Source organism: Mastigoproctus giganteus, chromosome 7 (assembly GCF_048544385.1).
Source record: "Mastigoproctus giganteus isolate SK-2022 chromosome 7, ASM4854438v1, whole genome shotgun sequence".
NCBI lineage: Eukaryota > Metazoa > Arthropoda > Arachnida > Uropygi > Thelyphonidae > Mastigoproctus > Mastigoproctus giganteus.
This window is the reverse complement of record NC_143581.1, coordinates 106,224,952-106,249,781: the sequence shown is the minus strand read 5'-3', so window position 1 is coordinate 106,249,781 and position 24,830 is coordinate 106,224,952. Positions and strand designations below refer to the sequence as shown.

Below are 24,830 nucleotides of genomic sequence, written 5' to 3'. Positions count from 1 at the left end.
AAAATCCTATTCCTCAAAGAGGCCTACAATTATATTATATTATGTTATATTTTTTTTATATCCCCTTATTTTAACCCCTCCCACTTTTACACCTGACTTGATTGATTTCAGAAAATTCCCAGACTCACGGGGACCCCTAATATATTAAGGTATTCTTCCACTGGACTGGCTGAGTTTAGAAATGACAGACACACACACAAGAATGTAGAATATACAAATTTGTTTTTTATTGTCATATTATATATAAGAAAATTACAATAACCTTTAACAGAATACAGTATTTAGTTTGACACTTGTTATTTTACTAATTTTTAAATGTGTATATATCTTGTAATTTACAGTCAACCTTGTTATCAAAAGAACTACTAAATCCTAATACTTATATATATCTACATATATATCACTGTGTCTCTTCATGTTGCTCTACAAAGATTTCAGTAGGTCCGGGCATTTATTACCCCTCACAATGCACAATCTGTCTCTTTGCTCCTTAACAGTCCATGTAAGTCAATAAACCACCATCAGCCAATGAACAGACAAAATATAATTTCATAAGTGCTCGTTTCCCAACTTATTAGGAAATACATGTATATTCATTCCAGAATCCTTACTTGCAAACATGTCAACAGTCAACAATATCCAACCAATTTACTTAGTTACCTTTCCGTTCAATTAATCCACTATTTCACAATTAGGGCTAGATGCTCATTTAATTGTTTACCTGTTTAATCATTTTTAGTTTTCTCCAAATAAGTCATACTCACAGCAATTTAACATTCACAATAATTCAAGGACAAAATTTTTACTTCCTACTACAGATTAACTTACTCTTAAATTGCATTACTCTGATCTCTATACTAAATTAAATTATCACTCCTTAAGTATTACACTCGTTCAAATATATATGTATATATATTTAGTACTTTGACATTCTCTCTTAAACTTATAGCGTCCTCCTAGAGTCCTTTTCATTATTAAATTAGTTCCCCTTTTTTTTACAAATTATATTCTCAGTACTTATTCTAACACTTACGCAATGGTCTGGTATTCCTCCCTGCTCGGTCTCTCTTCCTATCTGTTCGGGGTGAGGACTGGAAAGCGAAAGGTTGCTCATCCGGGGAACACAGTAATCTATCCTGGGTTTCTCTACCGGGTACTGCACGGCTGAAGATAATACCGGATCTTATCTCCTTTCTTCCTCCATCTGCGTTGCGTCCGAGGACTGGGATACCTTCCGGGTCGACTAGTCACTCAACTGCTCAATCGAGAAATTTGCCTCTAGGGTGTTTCACCATTCTTCCTCCATTGACTGCATTAACTTCTTCAAGGGAACGATACTTCCGACTCTAGACTTTCACAAAAAAAAATTCTTATAATCAATTCTCCCACTACAGCTTCCATCTCCCCAGGACTGCTTCCACCACAAAAACTCCTCTCCGAATGATCAGTATCAATTTTTTTTTTCCCTTCTCTCCTTTCTCTCAAATTTCCCACCGCTTTCTTCCTGGCCAATCGTTGACTTCCCTATCCTTTCCTTCGTGATCCTATTCGTCTCCCTTCATTTCCGTGGGCGTGCTTTCTTTTTCCTAGTGTGACCGAACTTCCGATAATCTGGAAAATACTGGTAATTTCTCGAAATTAAACGTAAGTTCCGGTCAGCTAAGAGAGTTTCAGGCTTTCTTTGTGACCTCACCCCCATATCCATTTCTAGTCGCCCACACCTGCTAGAGGTCGAACCGTGAAATCTATAATAGGGCCACTTCCGCACTCAGTGCCCTTTCTATAGAGTATATGCTCCTGTCTTAAGTGGGATTTGTTTCGGTCCATTATGATTGCTTTTACTGACTCGCTTAAGGAATTTTTCCATACAACCGAGATTTAACTAACTGGGTGTGTTTGGACTAACCTTCGAATTTCAGTGTTTCTTAACAAATGATACTTGTCTGAAACTAACTATATACGCCACAATTAATTCTTCCAATATTTAACAAACTTTATTAAATTATTGTAAGGCTGGGACCTTACACAGTAATATGTCTAGAACGAGGTAGCTGATATCATGGGAAATGCTTTCCCTTGTAAGCTGCGGTACATATGCTTTTTAAATACAGTAATTACATAACCAAAATATTCACGGGCACTATGATTGGTTTGGGGGAGGATATAACGTGGCAACTGGTAAAATGAAAAAAAAAAAAAAAATGAGTGCACCTTTCAGCAAAGCTTTTGACAACATTAATAATGAGAGGTGGAGTGTTCAAGACCTCATAAAGAATGTGATTTTTAGACACTATATTGTTTCAATGACGGGCTCATTTGATAAGGCACAATTCAGGGCAACTTTAACTATTGCAGGTCCCTAAGGAAGGCAATAACCAACCATGCAAAGCCTGTTTGAATTTTGAAGCAAAAAAAAGCTTATAATAACGGTATCTGTCATTTAAGTGATATATCGCTTCGAGTTTAGTGCATTTTGTTATTATCAGAAAATGCGATTTTGTTGTAACAAAATTAGTTCTTTCGTATTTTATAATTACATTTATAGAGAATATGAGTCCTCCAGGTAGTGCAGTGATGAAAAAATCCATGTTTCTTTGAGAGGGCCAGGGGGGCTTCCGTTAAGCAGTACAACAAACCCATCTTAAATAAGAATAAAGATTGCTTTGAACTGTGAATGGATGTATTATTTGTCCCATATTCCACAGTTAAACGTTATGAAAGCTTACCACACTTTTTTAAGTGCAAGTTACGTCTTCCAACCGCGAAATGTTCCACGGAAATTCAGTAATAACTTGGACACTTGTCAGAAATCGCAATACAAAAGTAATACTTTGATCTGGTGGGTGCGATGAAATTTGTATGGGTAGTATTCTAAATTTCTTCGTCACTTTACACCGTCATTTTGGGTATGTACGCATGCCATGCAGCAGCACCCTGTGCAACCCCAGCTGCCCATATCACGATTTTTTTCAGCAGTGTTCACCTTTTTACTAAATCAAGATCACACTTCGAATGTTTCACCCCCCTCCCCTCTCTACGTTGTGCAGTTCATTAGGGACGAGCGAACTTCCGTGCAGAGCTTTAATTCAGTGATAATTTGGCGGGGCTGCTTGTACATGCTTTCGTTTCTGTAATGAAGTGACAAGCAAAATTCAATCCTTCCATTCAGCTGCTGTCAGAAATTCACTCTTCGTAATTAAGGCTAATGCAGTGCTGAATTAGGTTGTCAATGTTGATTTATTAGCACTAACAATCTGGTTTTACAGGAGTGTGTGCGCGTGCGCTGATCATAAAATACGCGCAGTTTTTCAAACATTACATTGACACCTCATAATCATAGTTTCCGCATCGGAAATTCTAAACAACCAACCAACCATAATTTAGCCACTGATCTGAGACACGTGACGAAAAAGCTGATTAAATCAATCCATTATCGGCAAACACTACTATTGCTAGCATTTGTAGATCACAGTCTTATCGAAGGCATACAGAAAGTCTTAAAAACCACAATGAGTAATAACAACGACTTAGCTCTTCAGGATATTCGTGAAAGCGACTCGATCATCGTTACCGATACGAAAAACAAGAAGAAAGGACTATCTCTACTTACAGCGTCCGTGTTTATCGTTGGAGAAATGGCAGGAAGTGGAGTTCTCGCTCTTCCTAAAGCAGTTGAAGGCACGGGTAAGTAAGAATATACCGTTTTAAATAATAACTTTCTCTTCTAGAAAAGTTTCAATTAAAACATTGCATTAAAAATAGGCACATTTTTAACTGTAAACCTAACCGAGGGTTCTCCCTGACAGTACAGCAGTTTTGCCACCTGTCACCCATTTGGTGAAGCCTGGTTTCTAATCCCAAGGAGGAAGAGGAATTTTTATGGGCTTCTTCAGTCGGAATTGTAGTTAGCAGATCGCAGATGTAGAGACTAGGGTGATTTTATTCCCTTGAGTTATTCTCGGGTGGGGGACCACACAGAAATGTGGCCTTATGTGCTATATAAACCATAATAGCAATAATATTAGCCTGACTGAAAAGAGGCGCCTTTTATTATTATTATTTGTGGAACATTAATGTTCCACAAATGGGATGAGGTGTTATTGTAATTTAACAGAATAATGCAGTCACCCCCCTTCCAGGGAAGCAAGTTTTATCATGTAGAATAGGACAAGTGGAGCAATGAGTCTGACTGTGTCAGTTTTCTCTCTTTCTATTTATATATATAGATAGATAGATAATTAGGTCTATCTATATATATAGAGATAGAGACCTAAAATTACGAAACGCATCGCTCATTAACAAAATATCATATTTTTAATAATCAAGTATATGTACATGATATTATTAACGCATATGACTAATCGGAATGGCGTTCCGGTGTGCTCCAGCTAAACGGGCCTCAATTAACATTTTTTTTTTCCATGATAATTTTAACAGATCTTGCCACTCATAGAAAAGAAGCACGTAAACGTGATTATAATAGGCATAAGGCTGAATACCCTGAATTATCTGAGATAGCCATACACATTTTAGATAACGAGCGAGTAAATTTAAAGAACAATGTAGATCTCATGATAAAAAATATCGTAAGAATAAAGCGAAAAAACATGTATTGTAACGCGACTATCGGAGGAAATTAGAACAGTGATTATTTTATGCTGAAAAAAAAAAAAATGGCTAGAAGATTTTAATAGATAATTTATAGACAGGTAATCTTTAAGAACTAATTTTAAGAAATAATTTAATAGACAGGTAATCTTTAAGAACTTCGTTCCCGTGTTTTCACCATTACAGAACATAAAAACAAGTGTTAAGATCGAGTTAACAAACATTATACTGACGCATTGTACCAAAGTTATTTTTGCAATACAGTTGTTTAAGTGATTGATGAAATATGCGATAATATAAGTAAAATTTTAAAATGAAAGAAATAGACATACGGTAATAGGCAGGGGGAGAAAAATACATTAACAAAATCTTCAAAATGTGTAAATATGACATATGTATAACTGTTACTCAGTTATGTGGGTTATTCAGAAAGTTCGTATTTTGACTAATCTGGAATTAAGATTGATTTAAAAATAGTTATCGGAAACTATAGATTCTTTAGGTATACATAACAAATTTGTTAGATTTTGAATGCGTCCTTTTATTTGTGTGAACGTGTCTGAAATATTTTGGTTTAGCTCTATTGTGATTTAAATTCTACAAAAAAATTCTTTTTTAATGGTATTGTTGATTGCTGTAATAGTAGTCGCTTCAATAGGCATGTGGTTTTAGACGTGAGACTGAAAGCTTTAAATTATCTGAGAGAGAGCGCTTTTATTGCAACCAGATGAATACAATATAGGGTATGGGTAATGCTGCAACTGTTCAGTCATGGCCAGAAGTGGTTGTTGTTTAAGAGTTATTGGCGCAAGAGCTATAATGCGCCTAGCATAGGTAGGAGAGTTTCGTATATCAGCATTTTTCACTTTTGTGGTTTAGAATAAAGCCAAGATTCTGCTTTATAATCATGTAGCTTCTCTATAAATGGTATACATATTAATTTTATGTTTTGGAAGTATCCAGTTAAAGGAAGAAGAAGAACTCGTCAGTGATATTTGGACGGTTATCTAAAATTGTTAGCATTAAGTTGTTTTGTGCATTCATTATTGTTTTAAAGGCTTTTAGTCGTTCTCTATGAAATTTTGGACACTTCACCATGAAGTGATGTATAGTTAGAGGAACTTGACAATTTTGATATTGAGGGGGGGGGGTGTCTTTACTTCTGAGTAGGTAAGAGCGAGTCACATGTGTATGCCCGATTCGCAATCGAGCAACAGCCACTTCTTCCCGTCTATTCGATCGGAAGCTAGTAGGCCACGGTCGAAGTTTGTTGTTACGCTGATCTAGCCAGTATTGTTGCCATTGTTTCTTTAATGCTTTGGTCGATTAAGGACTTGTAATCTGTATATGGTATTGTGTAAAAGGCATAATCAGAGGTGGAAGCTTCTTTTGCTGCTTTGTCTGCTCTTTCGTTTCCAGTTATTCCTGTGTGACCTGGGATCCAACATAATCTGATTTTGTAATAGCTTTGATACTGAAAACTGGACATATTAAAGCCAGAGGATCACGTCAGAATTAATAAGATAACCACTCGTCTTTTACACCGTAATTAAAGAATCGGTTGTCATTTTTCCAATAGGATAATTTTAAAATATTCAAAATAGGTAAGCTTTAGAATAAGGCTGTTACCTATAGATCTTTGCGACAAAAAGTGGGCAGATCTAGTTCGGCAGTGATTGGCTGCTAATCAGCACGATTTTGCGTGCATACCCTTTTGTAAACAAGTGCAGCCGCCAGAAATACGATGTACAGGTCGCGAAACCTAACGTTCGTTTGTAGTGGACTTACAATCTCAATATTTTTCCCTCCTTTGGCTAGGAATTATTTCAAGCGAAATAAGTGCAGTTTTTTTTTTTAATAGACGTTCACTTTGACTAGTGAAATACATTCAGTGATCACTGAATTATGATCACCCCTATGAAAACTGAATGCGACCGTTGACCGCGTGAGGTACGCGAGTGCGCAGTTAGTCGACCAACGTAGTATAGATAAGGTGTCAGTGGTTCAGTAGGTAGTAAAATTCCGAGCATGATGGGTAAAAGGATTTATCGGACTTTGATAAAGGACAGATTATGGGATCTCGACGAGTTGGTGCCTCGATTTCCCAAACGGCTGAACTGGTGGGGTGTTCGAGAGCCGCTGTTGTTAAAGTGTACCAGGACTGGCGTGAAAATGGTTAAACAACGACCTGACAACAAAACTGCAAAGGTCAGCGAAAGGTTGATGTTAGAGGTGAGCTCCAGGTCCGACAACGCGAGCAGGCGCAACACTGTTGAAGAGTTTGACTACTCAATACAACATTGACCAACCCGGAACAATATCTGGCACGGCCGTGCATCGCACGTATGGGCTATACCAGCAGACGACCCCTACGGCATCCTCTCCTAACCAAGGTTCGACGTAAGACTCGCCTGGTGCAAAGAGCATGAAAGTTGGACGTTAGAAGATGGGAAGAAGGTGTGCTGGTCGGATGAGTCGTGTTATTTACTCCACACTATGGATGCTCGTGTGCGGATTTGGCGTCAACAACATGAGGCTCTTGATCCATCATGCATGGTTTCAAAAGTGCAGGCGGTTGTATGGTGTGAGGCATGTTTCACTGGTAGGAACGTGACCCCTGGTGCATGTGGAATAACGTATCAGTGGTCTCCGCTAACGTCAACTGCTTGCTGACTGTGTACACCCCGCTATGTTACACTTTTTCCCGAATGGCGATGGTGTCTTCCAAGATGACAATGTGCCGAGCCATCGGACACTTGATGTGCAGGAATGGTTTCAGGAACACAGTTCTGACTTCCAATATCGATTGGCCTCCGAACTCCCGCGATATCAGTCCCATAGAGCACTTGTGGGACACTATGGAAAGGCATATCAGGCACCTGGATATCAATCACCTGCATTGCTGACCACATTACACAGCTTGGTTGGCCATACCTCCCGCACCTTTTTGAATCAATGCCACGTCGGATAGCTGCTGTACTGAGAGCAAAAGGAGGATCTACGAAGTATTAGGTAGGTGGTCATAATTCAGTGATCACTCGGTGTAAGGTTAGGTTAGTGCGCAACCAAATCGGGACCGATTTAAGTGAAAAACGGTGTCAGCAATCTATTGAATATTATGGACACCGTTTTTCACTTGAATATCTCGTTTGGGGGGAGGCGTAAACTAACCTGACCTTTAAATAATATATCGGCAGCAAAAAGAGTAACTAAGAGCAAATGACCAGCAAACGCATACCAACGTAAAAAAGTGGTAAATTACAGCGAATTTAACTCATTCCAAAACAACTGAGCGGCTACTACCGCTCAGTTGCTTTGGAATGCGTATAAAAGCCAATAAATAGCCTATAAAACGGATTAAAATACTAATTAGCTAGATCTGTCACTTCTCGCAAAGATCCACGGGCAAGATCCTTATTCTAAATTTAACCCAAAATAGATCTATTTTCTCTATACTCAGCGAAATAGTCATTTGTGGGCTAATGTCAAGTGGGCCTTTTTTAGTCAGAGCGGATTACAGGACATAGTAATAACAAAATAAAATCGACGCAAGGAAACAAAGTTTATAACAACCAGCCATAAAATAAAAGGTTATGCTCCAGATTATTGGTACACCTCCGTATTTCGACAAGGAAGAAGGCAGTCCTGGCCGTGGCCAACGACCGATTTTTTGCTTGAATCTCTCCCGAAGTCGCGTAAAACATAACCGTTTTTCACTAACCAAAAATGATTATTTGAATACAAAGAAAACTCGCCCCAATTACAGAAATCGACTGGACAATCACTCCGTTCTTCCGCTACGCCTGCGACACGGTGACAAGGTGTACCCATAAAATAGATATAGCCAAATAAAGAGGTAATTGAGGATGGGAGAGCCTATTTTCTATGTAAAGTACATGTTCATTGTTTTGGCGTTCTGTCATTCAAAGAGCATTACGGGTCTCATTGGTATTTTCTAGGGGTATTGATTAGACGAAGTGAGAAGTACAATGTATATGTTTATTTTCATTACAGTTTATCAGAATAAACCCCATCTTAAACTCGGCTGGAAGATACTAATTTGACATTAATAAACAAAACTGATAATGAATGAACTTAGCAATTTTAAGAGGATTAACAAACTGCCCGTTACGATAAACTTCAACGTCTATTTAGCTTAAGAAATAACAAAATGAGTCCTTTAATAAGAGGTGAAATTTCACTTGTTGATTTTTACATAAAATTAGTTAACTGTTGTGAAGAGATTATTAAATTCAAACAGACAAAAGAATTAATATAGATTTGTCAAATTAAATGGTTAGACAGTTTTTGGTTTGAAAATTGAAGAGTACAATTTGAATTGTGTATATTTTTGTATTGTGTTCATTAATATTCAGAGAAGCAAATATTGATGTCCTATTCATAGTTCAAAGCCAGCATCTTATAAAAGAACTGCATTTTAAAGGTCAGAATAAAGGTAAATAAGTTCTCGGTAGGAGTAAATTAAACGAATTTTTTTAACGCTACGGAAAACTTCCCATATCTTCGATATGATTGGTACGTAGCTTGGTAGTCTCACTACATGTTGTTAGTTTTTCAGTGATTTCTGCTCACCACGATTAACAACTGTCAATCAAATTGTCAATCCTGGCAGATATTGTCAATCAAACTTTACTTAGCTGGCAAACTTACAAGTTATTTTCTTAAAGCCATTTGCACAACTTATGTCTGTAAACTTTCCCTCCGTCTGAGGCTTTTGCCTGAATTTTTATTAAGTATTAGTCTACGTATGTTAACAATATCTAAGTAAATAAATACTTTTTGATATTTAAATTTATATATATAAAAATTGCAGCGGGCCGCCAGATCTTTGTATCTATCCAAAGTGGTCCACTCAACACACTAATTAAATTGAGGTTTTGCTGAATAACACGAACAGTTTGACTGCTAATAAAGCATCCTATGATAAATCCCCTGCAGGAAGTTCAATGCCTCGATCCATCTACTGTATTCCGAGAACACAGGAAAAACGCGATGAAATGAAAACTGACGCTTCGCTGTTCACAAAGTTTCTTTGAAAAGAGGTGTAAAAGACAAATCACTGGCAGCTTATAAGTGGTGGGGTTAATCTCACGGCAACGTCTGATATAAAATAAGAACCAAGCAGATGGACAAGGATTTTTTGTTTTTTCTCAAAACAGCAATAAGACATCTCTCCCCAGTGTTGGTGTTAACGAAACAGTGAACAGGCGGTAAAGAAATTTTCTTCACTACCGTTTTATCTTTACAAGATCGCTCCTGCGAATGCACATTTAGTAACTTCACTGTTATTATCTAATATTTGAAGGCAAGATAATTTTAGTGCACGTGATGTAGATAATGGCAAGTCATTGTGATATAGTATATGCAACGAATGATAAAAGGGCCAAAGGTATTCCAAATGAAAAATAATTCAGTGGCAGCGAGCGGATAACTCCAATAACCGACATATCTTAATTTCTGTCAAATTATATATAATGTGTATAATGATTTTTATTTTATTTTGTTACGTTTAATGGAATACAGACTGCTGTTCTTCAATGCTAACTTACCAAAAAAGCAAAATTGAGTTTTGATAAAGCAACTGTGGTTTATAATTACTCGATATTTTAGGTTATCAACTTAGTATGTGACATCTCCAAAACCGCAGAAATTCGCTTTGGGAGGCTACACGAGATTCTGGAGTCGCGCGCAATGAGGGTCAAATTAAGTCCGACAGTTCCCAGATAGGGGACGAAAGCGAATCTGACAATGTAAAATTCTTTACATTTAATTTCTTAAAATATAGAGGAAGAAATCTTTGTACAGTAAAAATACAATGTGCCCGCCACAGCTAGAAAGCCAGGGGCTTGATAAGGTTATAGGGTAATATAAAAACATCTATGCGAAATTAAACATCACATTAAATTAAAAAATAAAACGTGGTATATATAATATAAAACGTGGTATAGCTTTGAGTATATGCATGGTTCTTAGGCCTCAGATGGCAGGTAGGGATATCAGTTTGAGAGTCGACATCAGGGGTCATACAATAGCGGAACAAGTTCAGCCAGCGAGCGCCTGTAATTGCGATACAAAGCCAATTTCTGGAGGTTTACTCCGATCATTAGTAGGGCTTGTATTACGGGAAGTACTTGGCCGGGTAGAATCTGTCGCCTATCTTCAGCCTGTTTCGCTGTAGCTGAAGTAGAAGAGCAGCTCTTAGGAAGGAGGTGGCACATGCCACTGACATATGTTCCAGAAGACAGGGAATTGGTTTTGCCAACCAGCATTTTGATAGTGGTCGCAGTTCTCCTCATGCGAATTATTTGAAACAGCCGTGGGATTTGAAATTGATCGTCCATGCTGGTGGTCCTCTGTTATTGGGGAAGACCTGGTGCAGGTTGTTCACTTCAGTATCCGGTATTCGCTAGCGAGGATGGGCTTCATGAGAGAAGGTACCACGAGGGCCCATATTTCAGAGGCGTACAGAAAAGTAGGATACACAACGGTTTGCAGATAACTGATTGTAGTTCTTGCGTCTGTGTTATGAAGATGATGTTGACGGGCAGTCCAGCGCATTCGGTTTATCTCGCGTAGAATAGATTCGATGTGACAGTTGAACCTAAGCCTTAGGTCGAAAGTTACACAGATCTTTGTGTTTAGTTACACTTGGAATAATTTCTTCCTCAAGTGAGTTGTATGAGTGTGGGACACTTAAGAGAGAAAACCATAATGACGGAATTGGTTGAGATAGTTAGAGAGAGCTACGATCTTATTACAGATTTCCGTTGTGATTACTTTTCTGTCGGCTGATGGCGGTATTTCCGTTAAGAACTTTATATCGTCGGAGTAGGTAATTACATCATCTCTGTTACACACAAACGGAATAAGGAGGGCGGTAAATAGTACCCCGATAAAACGCCACCCTGCAGCACACCTGCATTGATGGATCGGGTTGCGATGAGTGAAGTACATTGTGCTATTCCGGAGGAGTGAGTGCCGAAAAGCGAAAACGTCACCTTTTATCCGGAAGAAATTGGTTAGCCGATTCAGAAGGGCTGTAAAATATAAGCTATCAAAAGCAGCTTCTATATCCGCATAAACAACCGCCATTTCTGCTCTGGACTCAAATGCATTTAGAATTGCCGTTTGGACTGCCAGAATAATCTATAATAATCAAATGTTGGGGACAGTTGATTATTAGGGAGAATATAATGGCTTTGGTAGTTGTGGAAGAAGGTGGAATGAGCGATTAAAGTAGGCATGCAGGCATAAGTTGCCTGCATGCCTACTTTAAACGATCCAGCTCAGAAATCGCGTAACGGTAGCTTCGACTTATTCGCATGTGATGTTCCTAATAATAATAAATTGTCCATCGAATGTGGGTCACTAAACTTCTATTTCTGTACCAACAAACGTAACTGTTCATTGGTCTTGAACCGAATTTAAACTGCTTTGTCTTGTATTTCTAACAGCATCCAAAACCAGCGAAATTAATATACGTTATTTTACTTTATTGCTAGCTATTGTATGCGCTCGGTCTTCTCTCGTATTATATACTGTTGTGTTAGATAGTAAAAACCATATTGAAAATCCAAAAAATGCTTCCATATAGACTGTTTATATACATAAACTTGTATATAGCTACTTAGAATTTTTTTATCCCTCTTAAAAACAGCTTGTGGAGCCTGCTTAATTTTTTTTAAGTATTAATAGCAAATTGACTAATGATATTGTGCGTCCTTTCGTCCAAGTAAACCTAACCTTAGGTTTACTTGGAATGCACCTTGATCGCTTGATTATTTGTTAACTAATTTTTTGTACTTCAGTTAGATAAATAGACAAAAGGATGTTTTCTTGTATTTCCCAGGATGGATCGGAATTCTGATAATCTTAACCTGCTCAGTCCTTTCACTTTACTCTGGAATTTGCCTAGGACGTTGTTGGTTGATTCTAGAGGAAAGATGGGTGGAATATCGTGAAGAAAAGAATCGGTACCCATATCCAAATATTGGTGCACGTGCGGTGCGTCCATGGATGAGGTGAGTGTTTCTTTCTACGGTACTGTAAGAGCGATGACAAAAATAAATAAATAAATAACATTTTTTAAAAATTCCTGAAAATTAATATTTGTATCGAATAGAAAGTGCTACCGAAATCAGTTTCCAGCCCCACCCCACCGTGGATAAACAGCTAATAATATGGAATTGTTCGGCTATTATTATTCCGGGTAGTTTTCCATGATTATGGTGTACACACATTAGTGTAAGTTCGTAGTGAATACCAGTAACGATTTATGTTTTAATGGATTTGAAATAACAAAGGTTTACTTTAAAGGTCTGTTACAAATTTTAGAAAAAGGAGCTTGCAGAAATATATTAAAAATACAATAGAATTTTATGGTTCACGAATCTGTAAGGTCCAGGTCATCTCTGCGCCGTTAGATAACGAATAAGCAATATTTCTAATGTTAATGTCGTTACAACAATAACGAAAGAAATGTTAAGTTGTTAGTGGAAAGTCAACTTTAAAGCATCGGTACCATCATCCCTGTGAACTGCATACACTCCTAGGTCTGTTATCTTGTAAAAATTGTAATAGAATTTCAATTAATATAATAAAATTATAAAAAATTGAGTAATTAATAGTTTTCTAAATGGGTCTTCACACAGGTACGTTGTGTCAGCTTGCCTCAATATCACTATGTTCGGAGTAGCCACAGTATTTCTTCTGCTCTGCTCCCAGATGATCCAGTCCTTGCTTTGTGAATATGTTAAACTGTCATTATGCTTCTGGATTCTTATAGTAGGTGCAGTTCTATGTCCTCTGACGTGGCTTGGTACTCCAGACGATTTCTGGTAAGTGTGCGCGTTGTCATTTAATCGCTCTAGGTTTTTAGGAATACAGTGCTATCATTATATATTGTGCAGAGAGCTAGATTATAATGATGGTTAAATTGAAATTAAACACCTTTTTTTAACACATGAAAATATTGCAGTAATTACAGCAATTTTTGCTTGTTATGTGCTACTGTTATTTCTGTACATAGGGAAAAAAAAAAGCCCAAGCTGCTAGTGGTTTGGTTAACAAATCATTGAAGATTAAAGGGAAGGAATAATGTGACTTCGAAAAAAAATGTATCCAAGTATACCATATGGATGTATGAGGCTATTAAGATGTGAATTTTCCTTTAGCTTAAAAAGGTTTATTCCTGATACACGGGTAGATACTATTTTGAAACGTAATCATGCTCTACTTACACTTTGCGGCGCCTCCGTAGCCAGGTAGGAAGGAGCAGCAGTGCGTAGCACACGATTCTTGATTAGACAGGGGTTCGAGCCCGTCACCACTAAATACGGAGGATGCGGAAAGGTCAGGGAATGACCACCGCATATCCCGGACCAATATGGCTTTAGTTGCTAATGCTCCTAAAAACCAAATAACAAACAAGCTCTACTTCCACACTTTTTCCAATCGCTGAAGATTTGATTCCACCAGAGAAAATAAAAGTCGTGAAGAGTGTGGAATATTTTGCACGAATGTGGAAAATTTCCTACACGTTTTACTACTGTACTGTGGATGTGGTAGGATCCGGAATTTCGTCTCCTAGATATAACGAAGTGTTGACCTCGCAATATGGGAGCAAGCAATCCTTCAGGATAATTCCTGTTCTTGGAGATCCACACATATTGTACCCAATTGCTGGTTAGCATTTACTTTATCGTATTTCTTCCAAACTAATGCCATTTGAACAAATTTAGAAAACAAACAAATGTTCCTTGCAAAGTCTAGAAAATAAAAAAACAAGTTCGGCACTTTAAACTGTTTTAGGTGTCGCTGTTTTCACCGATCTATCAGACCGAAATTCATCAACCATTTCCGAACAGATCGCGCCATCTCAGCATACTCTCCATGTATCTGTGGTCAGTTAATTTCTTTTTATTATATCACAAAGACAGCATATAAAATTCTTTACGTGAAGTTTGTATACAGACATTAAATATATATAACAAATGAGTATAAATAATTACAATAATAAAATATTTTATATACAGAATTCGCTCTGAAGTATAACTTTTAGGAATTAATAAGTTAGCATTAGTGGAGGCATATGATGCAAGAAAGCAAGCTTATGCAGCATCAGCCAAAAAAAAAAACTTCCACTTCACCCCTCCGTTCGTTCGAAATACCTGTCCAGCTCAGCCTTAAATTTATTTAGGCTATCAACTTCCACGACAAGGGATTGAAGTCTGTTCCACCAACCAACTACCCTCTGACTAAAGGCAAATTTCCGCACGTCTAGCCGACCGGGCTAGCCGAGTGGGTAAAGTACCTGCCCGGCAACCCAAAGGTCGCGGGTTCGATTCCCGCCTCGGGCTTGGATCAAAGTACTGCAAAAACCTTGGGAGGTGCAATATGGCCACAGAAGCCGATGCGCCAACAACAATCAAATCAAATCAAAACCGCACGTCTATCCTACATCTGTCTTTCCTCAATTTGAATTTATGCCCTCATATGTGATTATTCTGAGCAAGAGGAAGAATCCCATCAGCATTGAGCATGCTCAAACCATTCAAGGCTTTATACACTTCTTCAGATCACCTCGCCGGTGCCTAGTCTCCAGACACTGTAATTTGCAAAACTTAAGCCTTTCTTCGTAAGAGCAACCTTTTGTTCCATTCACTAATCTTGTTGCCCTTCTCTGTACTCGTTCCAGCAGCTCTACATCGTTCTTGAAATGAGGCCACCAGACTCAAGGTGTGGCCTGACCATTGCCTTATACAAGGGAATAATCACCTCCTTATCCCTGCTAGAAAAATTTCTGTATGTCATTGACAAGACACCATGAGCTACTCTTGCAGCCCGTCTGTACTGCTCAGAGAACTTCATATCTGCCTGCACAATAACCCCCAGGTCCTTTTCATTCTCTACCACTGTCAGTGTAGTACCACAGAGTTGATACGTTGCTCTGGGGTTGCTGTTTCCCATATGTAGTAATTTACATTTGTCAATGTTAAACTTCATTTGCCACCTCTCAGCCCAACCTTTCCAGATCCTGTTGCAACAGCATAGCGTCAGTAGTGCCCTTAACAACCCTGCCAACCTTTGTATCGTCTGCAAACTTGGACATTAAGCTTGATATACCATCATCAATATTATTTATAAATACAGAAAACAATAATGGACCCAACACTGAACCCTGAGGGGACTCTAGTTAGTTATAAAATCATAACATAACTAAGTTATAAAATCATAACAAAACATATGAACAGAAGCTTCGGCAGATCATTTTGCTTTGAACAGCAGTGCAGATAGCGGAAACAAAATGCGTCATAACATATAAAGATGTCTCAATAATGGGTACTTAGCATGTGAAAAGTGAATATTTTACTTTATTTATTGACTCGCCATGCTTGTTATTTAAGCGTTTGCCAATAGTGCGGACTAACCACGAACCATAACCGCAGTCATGGTTCGTGTCTTTACTTCAGTAATCTCAATTGCTTGACTGCACGTGTGAACAACTTTCCTAAGACGATCATCCATTGATGATTCGAGCAATTTAAACACAGTGAAGAATGGATACAAATTTACATTTTCGATTGAATTATTTAAAACTTAGATATGATCAATTGAATTGTCTGACTAGTTACTCTTAATGAAAGTGTTCTTTAAATAACACTTTCATAACATATGAGCTTTTAATGGTCCAATTATCCTAAATATATCAATTTTCTACCTAAATCAAATATACCAATTATCCTTTATTAACTTATGTTCGGATTTCAAGGAATTGATTTCTACGCAGGTTCGCTGCTGTAATAGCCTTAGTAACTACAGTTCTGGCGTGCCTGCTAACTTTAGTTGGAATCTTGACTGACGAAGGGAACGGAACAAAACAGCACTACAATGCGCCATCGTTTTTATCCGTATTCCTTTCCTTTGGGACTATACTCTTCTCGTTTGGAGGAGCATCGGTTTTTCCCACTTTCCAAAATGACATGAGAGATAAACGTCAGTTTCCGAAAGCCGCAACTATCGGCTTTGCAGGTAAGATTAAAACATAATTTTAATTATGTTGTATAGACAATTGATATATTTACTTGTCTGTACATATTTATAAATATATATTGGATACATATCAATCTCAGAACAATAGTATATTCATTAATCCATCCTTTATGCTACAGAATTATGGACTTCATCTGCCACAGTGGTATAAACACGTCTTTGCATTGGAATATTGGTTCTTAAAAATGGGCCTTTTTATAAACATAGATTAAGAGGCTATCCATCGCAATTGCCACCAAATTGCTGATATACATGATCTCTGCAGATCATGTATATCATGACGTTCATGATATATCATGATCATGTATATCATACATAATGACGTTCCTACTAGGGCTTTTATACACCTGCACAACTTACAGGCTCAAGCATAGCGACGGATGCATACCAACTCAAGTTCTCTCAACAACGAAAATCTTTGAAATACTTGGTAAAGTGTTAATCTACAAAAATCTGTCCCACGCACCCGCAACGTGGGTGCGTAGGGCAGATTAAAGAGCAAATCCCGGATCTATTTTCCTCTTTAATTTGAAACCAACAACGATTCAAAACTATAGACTGCGAACCCAGTTTGAGACTCATCCCATAATGACGTTCCTACTAGGGCTTTTATGGTGAGCACATTTATTTTCTTATGCAAAATGAGTCTGACTGCCTCCGAAGATTGGTTTCTCGCTCATATACAATATCATCTATTGTTATTGTGTGCTGCTCCCATTCCGTTGAAACTTAAGAATTCGACTTTAGCTGACATTGCAACAATATGAAAGAATGGTTCAAACAATAGAAACGATTTGGCTTTCTCTACCAGATCGTTTCTGTTGTTGGAGTTGTATTATAAAAATACAAGGCGATTGTTAGGCCTGGAGACTGCAAGACTGCACATATGTTTTAGACTGAAACTCGTGAATTCGCTTATAGGTAGCAGATTGTTGAATAGTGGAATAAGTTGCCCTCCACCTTGGAAGAGGTAAATTGGATGGTTACTTGGGTGGAATGGCAAAGTTCATTTATGAATATTCTGTTTTATTGTTATTTTATTTTTTGGCTGATGCCAAATTTTTTTGGCAGAAAAAGTTTGTTTCCTTGCTAATGAGGAAATTTTTTTTTTTTTTACTGGGATCCGGTCAGTAACAGGATTGGGCGTAATTACTTCGACAATATGTAAGGAATGGCACAGCAATTGTTCCCATGGCAGAGATGGAGCTTACATGGCGAACATAATGCCACCGAACACCAAACGCTCATAAGTTTTGAATCTAGAAGGGTTGAGAAGCAAAATAAAGTTAAATGACTGACTGAAAACATCAGTACTATTTGAATTTTAAATAAGATACTCTGGCCTGTTGCCTAATCCAACTTTTCTAATTTATTTTCAGTACTTGCTATCTTGTACGTGCCGGTTGCTGCAGCTGGTTACTACAAATACGGTTCGGCCCTGAATGACAATATCTTGATGTCTGTAAAGAATGGAAAGCTTCGTAAACCTGCTGAAGGATTCCTCATCACTCACTTGTTCTTTGCTTTTTTGATAGCAATAAATCCAACTGCCCAAGAAATAGAGGAAGTTTTAAAGTTCCCTAAAGGTATGCTGCCTTTTTTTTTTTTTTTTCCTGTTTAGAAAAGATATCTTCTATATAAGATGGAAAATAAAATTCATATCGAAGCAAATATCCTTAAGCACTAACTGAGAGTAACTGATTTATTTATTTTTTATAAATTTCAGAACGAATTGCGCAGTCCATGAGACGCAATTTTTAACATATTTTAGACCTTGATCCATTTTTGTACCTTAAATATTTAATTACTAAATCACTAGGGTACCTACCCACCGTTTCAGGGCCAAATAGCCCTGAAGCGTTACTTATTACAAGTAGTGCAATATCATGGCAACTCGTTGTGAAGGTATTCACAATATGAGATATAACTTAAATGATACCGCCTTTGCAAAAATGTGCTAATTCAGAGTTTAGCTGTGTACTAATATGATGCATTTGCACTAACTTGTACATATTTAATTACTTTAAAAAGTACCTCTGTGCTATTTTTACGCAAGCTTTTCTGTTTTTTCTTTTGTATCATTTAAGATTTTATTTATGAAATGTATTTTACTTTTGTAAGTTTACTTTTTTATTTTATGTGCGTATTATTCCATGTATTTTATTCATGGTTTATTTATTTATTTTTTTTTTTTTATTTTTTTTTTTTTGAGGCAGTTAACTTGTTTTTAATATTTTTCTTAAATATTAAAATATTATTATAATACAAAGCCATTATTGGTCAGTTCCTCGATGCATGTGTTGGGAACTCGCTGAGCACATTTGCCAACGAGATTGATTTATTTGTCCATACATATCTCACAAACAAACATTTACAATGACATTTAAATATATTACCATTATAAAATCTTGCATGGGATGTAATCTATTATCTTATGTTTTGGGATGTAATCTTGCCCAACAGAAAATTTGGGTCATCCACTAGTAGTCGATGACATGACATAAGTGGTTCAGATGGGTCCAAAATCTACTAGTCTGACCCCTGAGATTAATCTGCTCTTGCATTTTCGAGCTTTATTTTTAATTATGAAAATTTTTATATATTTATATTTTGGGTGTGAAAAAATGAAATGTATGTGAATAATTTACCTTTTTTTTAATTTAGCGTGCATATGTAAGTAGCCAGTGCCATTTGAAATTTTTACTTTTCTTTCATTCACCCTTTAAATTATTTTTAAATATGATTTGCACACTTTCAAAAACTTGTAGTAAAAATAATTAGCGTACCTTAAGAGCAGAAAGAGCTCGTGGAAAAATTTCACTTATGGAACCTCTTCCTGATGAATATAAAGTTAGATTTGCATAATTATGAAAAAAAAAAAAAAAAACTCATTGATATATTCTTCTTTGCATATGAGTACGAGTGGAAACTACTGAACACCAAAAGCCAGATTTAAAAAAAAAACAAACAAAAAAAAACCCCCATCAAATTAAGTCAGTCGACCGTTTTTAAAAGTAGACTTTGCAAAATTTGTTTTGTTTTTACTAGAGAAGGAAGCAGAGAAAGAGGTATATTTTTCGTTGTATGCTGTATTCTTGCCATTTAATCATTACTTAATGCTCTTTATTGTATGTGTTTTCCCACATTTATGGGATTTTCAGATCGCACATTTCCCTTCTCGATGGAAGGAAATTTTATCTACTTTTTTCACAACAGAGTAGAGTTAAACGGTTTTTATACCTGGGAAATTTCGAATTTTCATAGAGAAAACAGGAAAAACAACTGAAAAACGCAATTACAGACAAAATATACTGACGCCACATGGCCTTAATTTCCTTTGCCCTTAACACTCGCCAACCAACTAAACAGCGCGTTAACATTTTGTCTAGTTTTATGTTCATAATGTCAAATGGCACTGATCTGTTGATTTGTGTTCAGGCCAGTGCAAATATTTTGCCTTGCTCAGTCGTAAGTACAGTTTAACAATAATATTGTACCAATGCTCATAATTGTTTGATTGTGCTAACTCCATTTAATTTCAAGCAAATTTATGTAATGACATTTAAGCGTTGATTTTTGTTTTAGGTTTTGGATGGAGGCGATGCGTTATCAGGACGGGACTTATGGGATTGGTGGTATTCGTGGCAGAAACTGTACCACATTTTGGAAAGATTCTTAATCTTGTGGGAGGATCTACAGTAGCTTTAATGACTTTTGTGTTTCCTCCTCTGTTTTATCTGTTACTGTGTAAACAGGAGCATCCGGATTGGCCGAAACGGTAAGTGTTTAACATTCATGTAATGATTTGTTAATACAAATATATCCGAGGGGAAGAAACGAAGAAGGAACAAAATGTAAAAGATAACAGTATTGTGAAATGGTGAAAATCATATCGAAACTTAGATTTTTCCCCCTTCAGTGTATGAATAATTACAATGAAATTGTTGTCACCACTCTTGACTCAGTATAATTAATATGGCTATTTATTATGCACCTGTTAAATTAAACGGATGCACGGCAGACATAGCGAAAATAAAAACAGGTTAAATATTCTCAGTTTATGACAAAAATGAAATTTTATAAGTGATGTCGGGTCTCTTTTTAAATCAAAATGAATGTAGCAAAATTGCGAGGACTAATACGCCAGACATGCTGTTTTAGTTTGAATACACTTTACGAACAGCAGATATAAGAAAAAAGAATTTTAAAAATTATTTGGAAACACTTTGTGCCTGTTTGATGGCAGCAATCGAAATCAGATAGGGCACAGAAAAGAAGTACAGCACAAAGAAAGAAAGGAAGCCAATTACTAAACACAGCAGTGAAGCTGATGTTAGGGTTAGTCGGCCAAGGACTGAAACTTTTGTTTCATTTAAATGCAGGCTGTTGTCTGCGCTTAAATGAAATGAATAAGGCAAAAGATTCTCATTCAGTTACATTCATAAATCGAATTTATTACGAGCTTCTACCTGTGCAAGTTATCGTTCGTGATGACCCTTTTCAGTGATATTGTTTGTGTTGGAGGTCAAGGCAGAGGCGTAGCTAGGTTTTCGGCGCCCTTGGCAAATTCGTGGCTACCGTCTTTTTTCGATACAGTAATTGGTAAAATCATAAGCACAGTCGGACCGCTGTTTTTAACAAACTTCTTTATAGCGAATTTTTCTATTTAGAGATAAATGTTTTCTTTTTGCCGAATTTTTTTAGAATTCGCTAAATAGAATTTCATGCTTTGCCGAATTTTTTATTTCTTCATTTTATGGAAACAAATTTTCTTCGTTCATAGAACCAATAAAATTTTCCATATAGCGAATGCATTACGAGAATTACCTGGGTACATCGTTCGCACCCATACCCTTCAAGCAAACTTGAAGGCCATGGTGCTGTTGTTACACCAGAAAGCATAAATTATTCGGGTGCTGTTGTTACACCCGAATTAAAAGATAGATTACCATCTGCAACTCAGTGGGACCGGTAAAACCTATCCGACTACCTGTCCCACATACCGAGAAGTCGAGCTGGTCAACTACTTTGTGTATCCATAGCCAGTGGGCTGACCAAGGTGTATTAAACATTCGGACAGTAGGCTCTGGTCAACCTTCTATTGTAATCACCCTGTTAGAGAGTTAGAAGAGTGGTTTCCCTTTATCCCGACAAGCGGTCATCTGTTGTTTCGTGGAAGTTAAACGGCACCGTTTCAAAGCTATTGGCCTATCATCAAGCACAATATGAGATACAGAGGAAATGATGCCTCCCACACTACTCTCGTAGTTTTTTCTTAAGAGTTATCTATGGCGTATCCACACCGATATTATATAGATATAAAACTCTTACTCTTAACATTTATGCCTTGTTGCATTTAGTAATTTTAAATTATTTCACTTCGTACTTTGTTGCTAATAAATTCATTCTGAATTTCTGGAGATAAATAGTGTGGTGTTTAATATGCGATTCCAGGGCATTTTTCATACCAACGTCAAATTGGCTGACAAATTTTATCAAGTTTAAATACACCACAATTTTTTTTTTTTTTTTTTCTCTCCCCCTTCTTCGGTATCGATATTACTAGCATATCTACGAAATGCCAAATTATTTTCAGCAGAGAACAACATACGTTTCAATATTATTTTTTTGCTTGTGCAGCAGCATCATCAATTAGTCCACCTTTTTGAAGACCCTTTTCTAATTTCCATTTTGTGAAATTGTTTGTGTTGTAATGAATTCTCATGAAAAAGAATGTTTGGATTTAGATGTTTCCAATCCTTAAATCCATCTGAGCTGCAAAATGGAACATTATTTGTGCCAGATACAAATAAGAGGCACAGAAAACAATATATTGCATATTTGTTTTTGCAACAAAATAACAATTTCCTCTCTTTTTTTTCAATACCTTCATTTTTGTATTTCCACGAATTATTGAAACATCGGCCATTAGTGACAGGGTACGAAATTAAGACTATGTTCGAGACCGTGTTGCACCATAAGAGATCTGTTTTTGTGGGTATTTAAAGTTCCATGTGGTTGGACCATTAAAATTCAGACTTATATATTCCATGTTAATATTATTGCTGCCATCATTTTCTTCTGCCAACTGTTGTTGGTATTGTCCACACTTTCTAATTCTTTTAAAAGAACTTCAACTGTTTGAGCTTTTTCTTGGACTTACATTTCAGAGGCATCATCATTTCTTTCATCTTCATTCGAATCATGTTCGTTTTCTTTGTCACTTTCAGGTTTGGAGTTGCTTGTTGTAAGCCAGTTTTGTTAACTAGCGGAATGTTTTTTTTTTTTCTAATTTCCTCTTTATGCAGTCTTTCTACGCGGTACTGATGTCCACTTTTTTCCTTTGGTGGCATGTTTAAAATTAATTTGGCTTTTATTAATTTATTTAAATTATAAATCACAATATTCACAATTACCTGCTTATATAGCGATCACAAAAACACTAATTTATTCAGTTTGTACACAATGCGTGAATTGCGAACTACTGTGCATTCGAGCATGCGCTGATGAAGCGATCGCCTGATTGGTCCCTTCAAAATTACATTCTGGACAGCAAATAGATCTATGATGCTATGCAGTATGTACTCGGATGTAAGGATGCATACAGGCTTGAATTACCGTGTGAAAATTAATTTTCATCCTCCTTGTGCTGTCATCTTGATTCGTTAGCTAGCCTCGGGTGTCGAAATAGCTTGGCACTGTACTGATGTAGTCTGTCAGTAGCGCCCTTCTCCTGTCGGCGCCCTTGGCACCTGCCCCAATGCCAAGGCGCCACTGGGTCAAGGCATGCCTCATTGTGTTTAGAGTGACACTGATTACCTTCATGATCATCAAAATCGTATGCACTAATATAAATAAACAATCTTTACTGATTACAAGTATCACGCCGGACATTGTGGGTCTTGTAACTGACTTTAAGTTAAAGGCACAAAGAAAAAGCATAAAAAAAAAAAAAAACCCCAGCAAACTCTTGGAGTTGTTGAATCACGCAATTTAGAGCATCCTGATAACGTGTTGCCTCACCTTCATTTTTATTTATCAAAAAGGGTGACGCTTTCGCCGAGTTTGATACATGACCACTGCATATGGCAGTTGAAGAACGAGATCAGGCACTCGAATTAGAAAGAGGCACAGAAAGATTTTTATTTTAATAAAAACTCCACATAAACAACCTGAATGGAATGGAGAGTCGTCAGTCTCTCTCTACCTATAATTTGACAAAGACAACTCTTTCTTTATTTAAAGAAAGACTTTTTTTTTTTTTAGAAAGCACCTGTTGCATACTTTTAATACTAATTTCTTCTCAGAGTCCCTCCACATAGTGGCTCAGCTGTAAACCACGCTAGTTAACATACCGAACTATTCATGTATTATTTGTTCATAAGTTACCCAAATCCATTTTTGTTTTTTTGTTTTTTTTTGTTCCAAAATTAATATAATTTTTATTTTTTTTTTCCAGGATTATTCCTCTTCACGTGAAGACCCTTCTAATCGAGATTATGGTAATCGGCATTTTGGGAGGCTCCATTTCTACGTACACGGCAGTCAAAGAGATTGTAAAACCTTCAGCTTTTACTCCTCCGTGTTATGTGAATGTCAGTCAAGGAGCTACATGCTCGGGTTAAGAGACAAAGTCCGCTTAAACATCGATCCAAAGGAAAGAAATTAAACTGGAAGTAGAAGTTGCGAAGAAGGATGGAAAAGTGAATTTCAGTAATTAGCCAAAAGCCTACTCAGAAGCCGGAATCTACACGTCTAACTGTATTTAAAATGTTTAAAGGGTGTGCAGTATTATAAAGGGAAAAAAATCATCTGAAAACTGTCATCACTTTAATTTTATTGATTGTCTCTGAGAGACAAATATAACGAGAAAAAAAAAAAGAATAGCATACAAAACTTGAGTCTGTATAAAAATATGCCGTTCTTCTTAGCAGTTCCAACACATTACTGTATCGCGTACGTTATTGAAATGTTTAATGATATTTTCTACTAGCATTTCAAACCTCTGTAATGAATCCCAAAGCTTAATTTCTTAACTTATGGGAGGAGGGAAGGAACTGTACCCGAAGAATTCCTCAATTTTTTTGTAATTAATTTAAATTATTTGATTCTTATTTTATTTAGTTGTTATTATTAGGAGGACGTACATA

General features: G+C 36.8%; 1 protein-coding gene across 1 annotated transcript; it reads left to right on the top strand.

Moving 5' to 3' along the window:
- Positions 1-3,406: 3,406 nt before the first annotated feature.
- mah (solute carrier family member mahogany) lies at positions 3,407-24,345 on the top strand. The gene is made up of 7 exons (XM_090378399.1): positions 3,407-3,684; positions 12,479-12,650; positions 13,281-13,466; positions 16,418-16,659; positions 18,060-18,266; positions 20,266-20,458; positions 24,140-24,345. The coding sequence occupies exons 1-7, from the start codon at positions 3,510-3,512 to the stop codon at positions 24,303-24,305; spliced, it is 1,341 nt and encodes a 446-aa protein (XP_090234525.1). The 5' UTR covers positions 3,407-3,509; the 3' UTR covers positions 24,306-24,345.
- The last annotated feature ends 485 nt before the right edge of the window (positions 24,346-24,830 follow it).

Bases quoted from the DNA above. Each gene is read 5' to 3' on its own strand.
- mah (XM_090378399.1), top strand. From the start codon at position 3,510: ATGAGTAATAACAACGACTTAGCTCTTCAGGATATTCGTGAAAGCGAC. The intron at 3,685-12,478 runs GTAAGTAAGAAT...TGTATTTCCCAG, and splicing joins TAAAGCAGTTGAAGGCACGG to GATGGATCGGAATTCTGATA. The intron at 16,660-18,059 runs GTAAGATTAAAA...ATTTATTTTCAG, and splicing joins CGCAACTATCGGCTTTGCAG to TACTTGCTATCTTGTACGTG.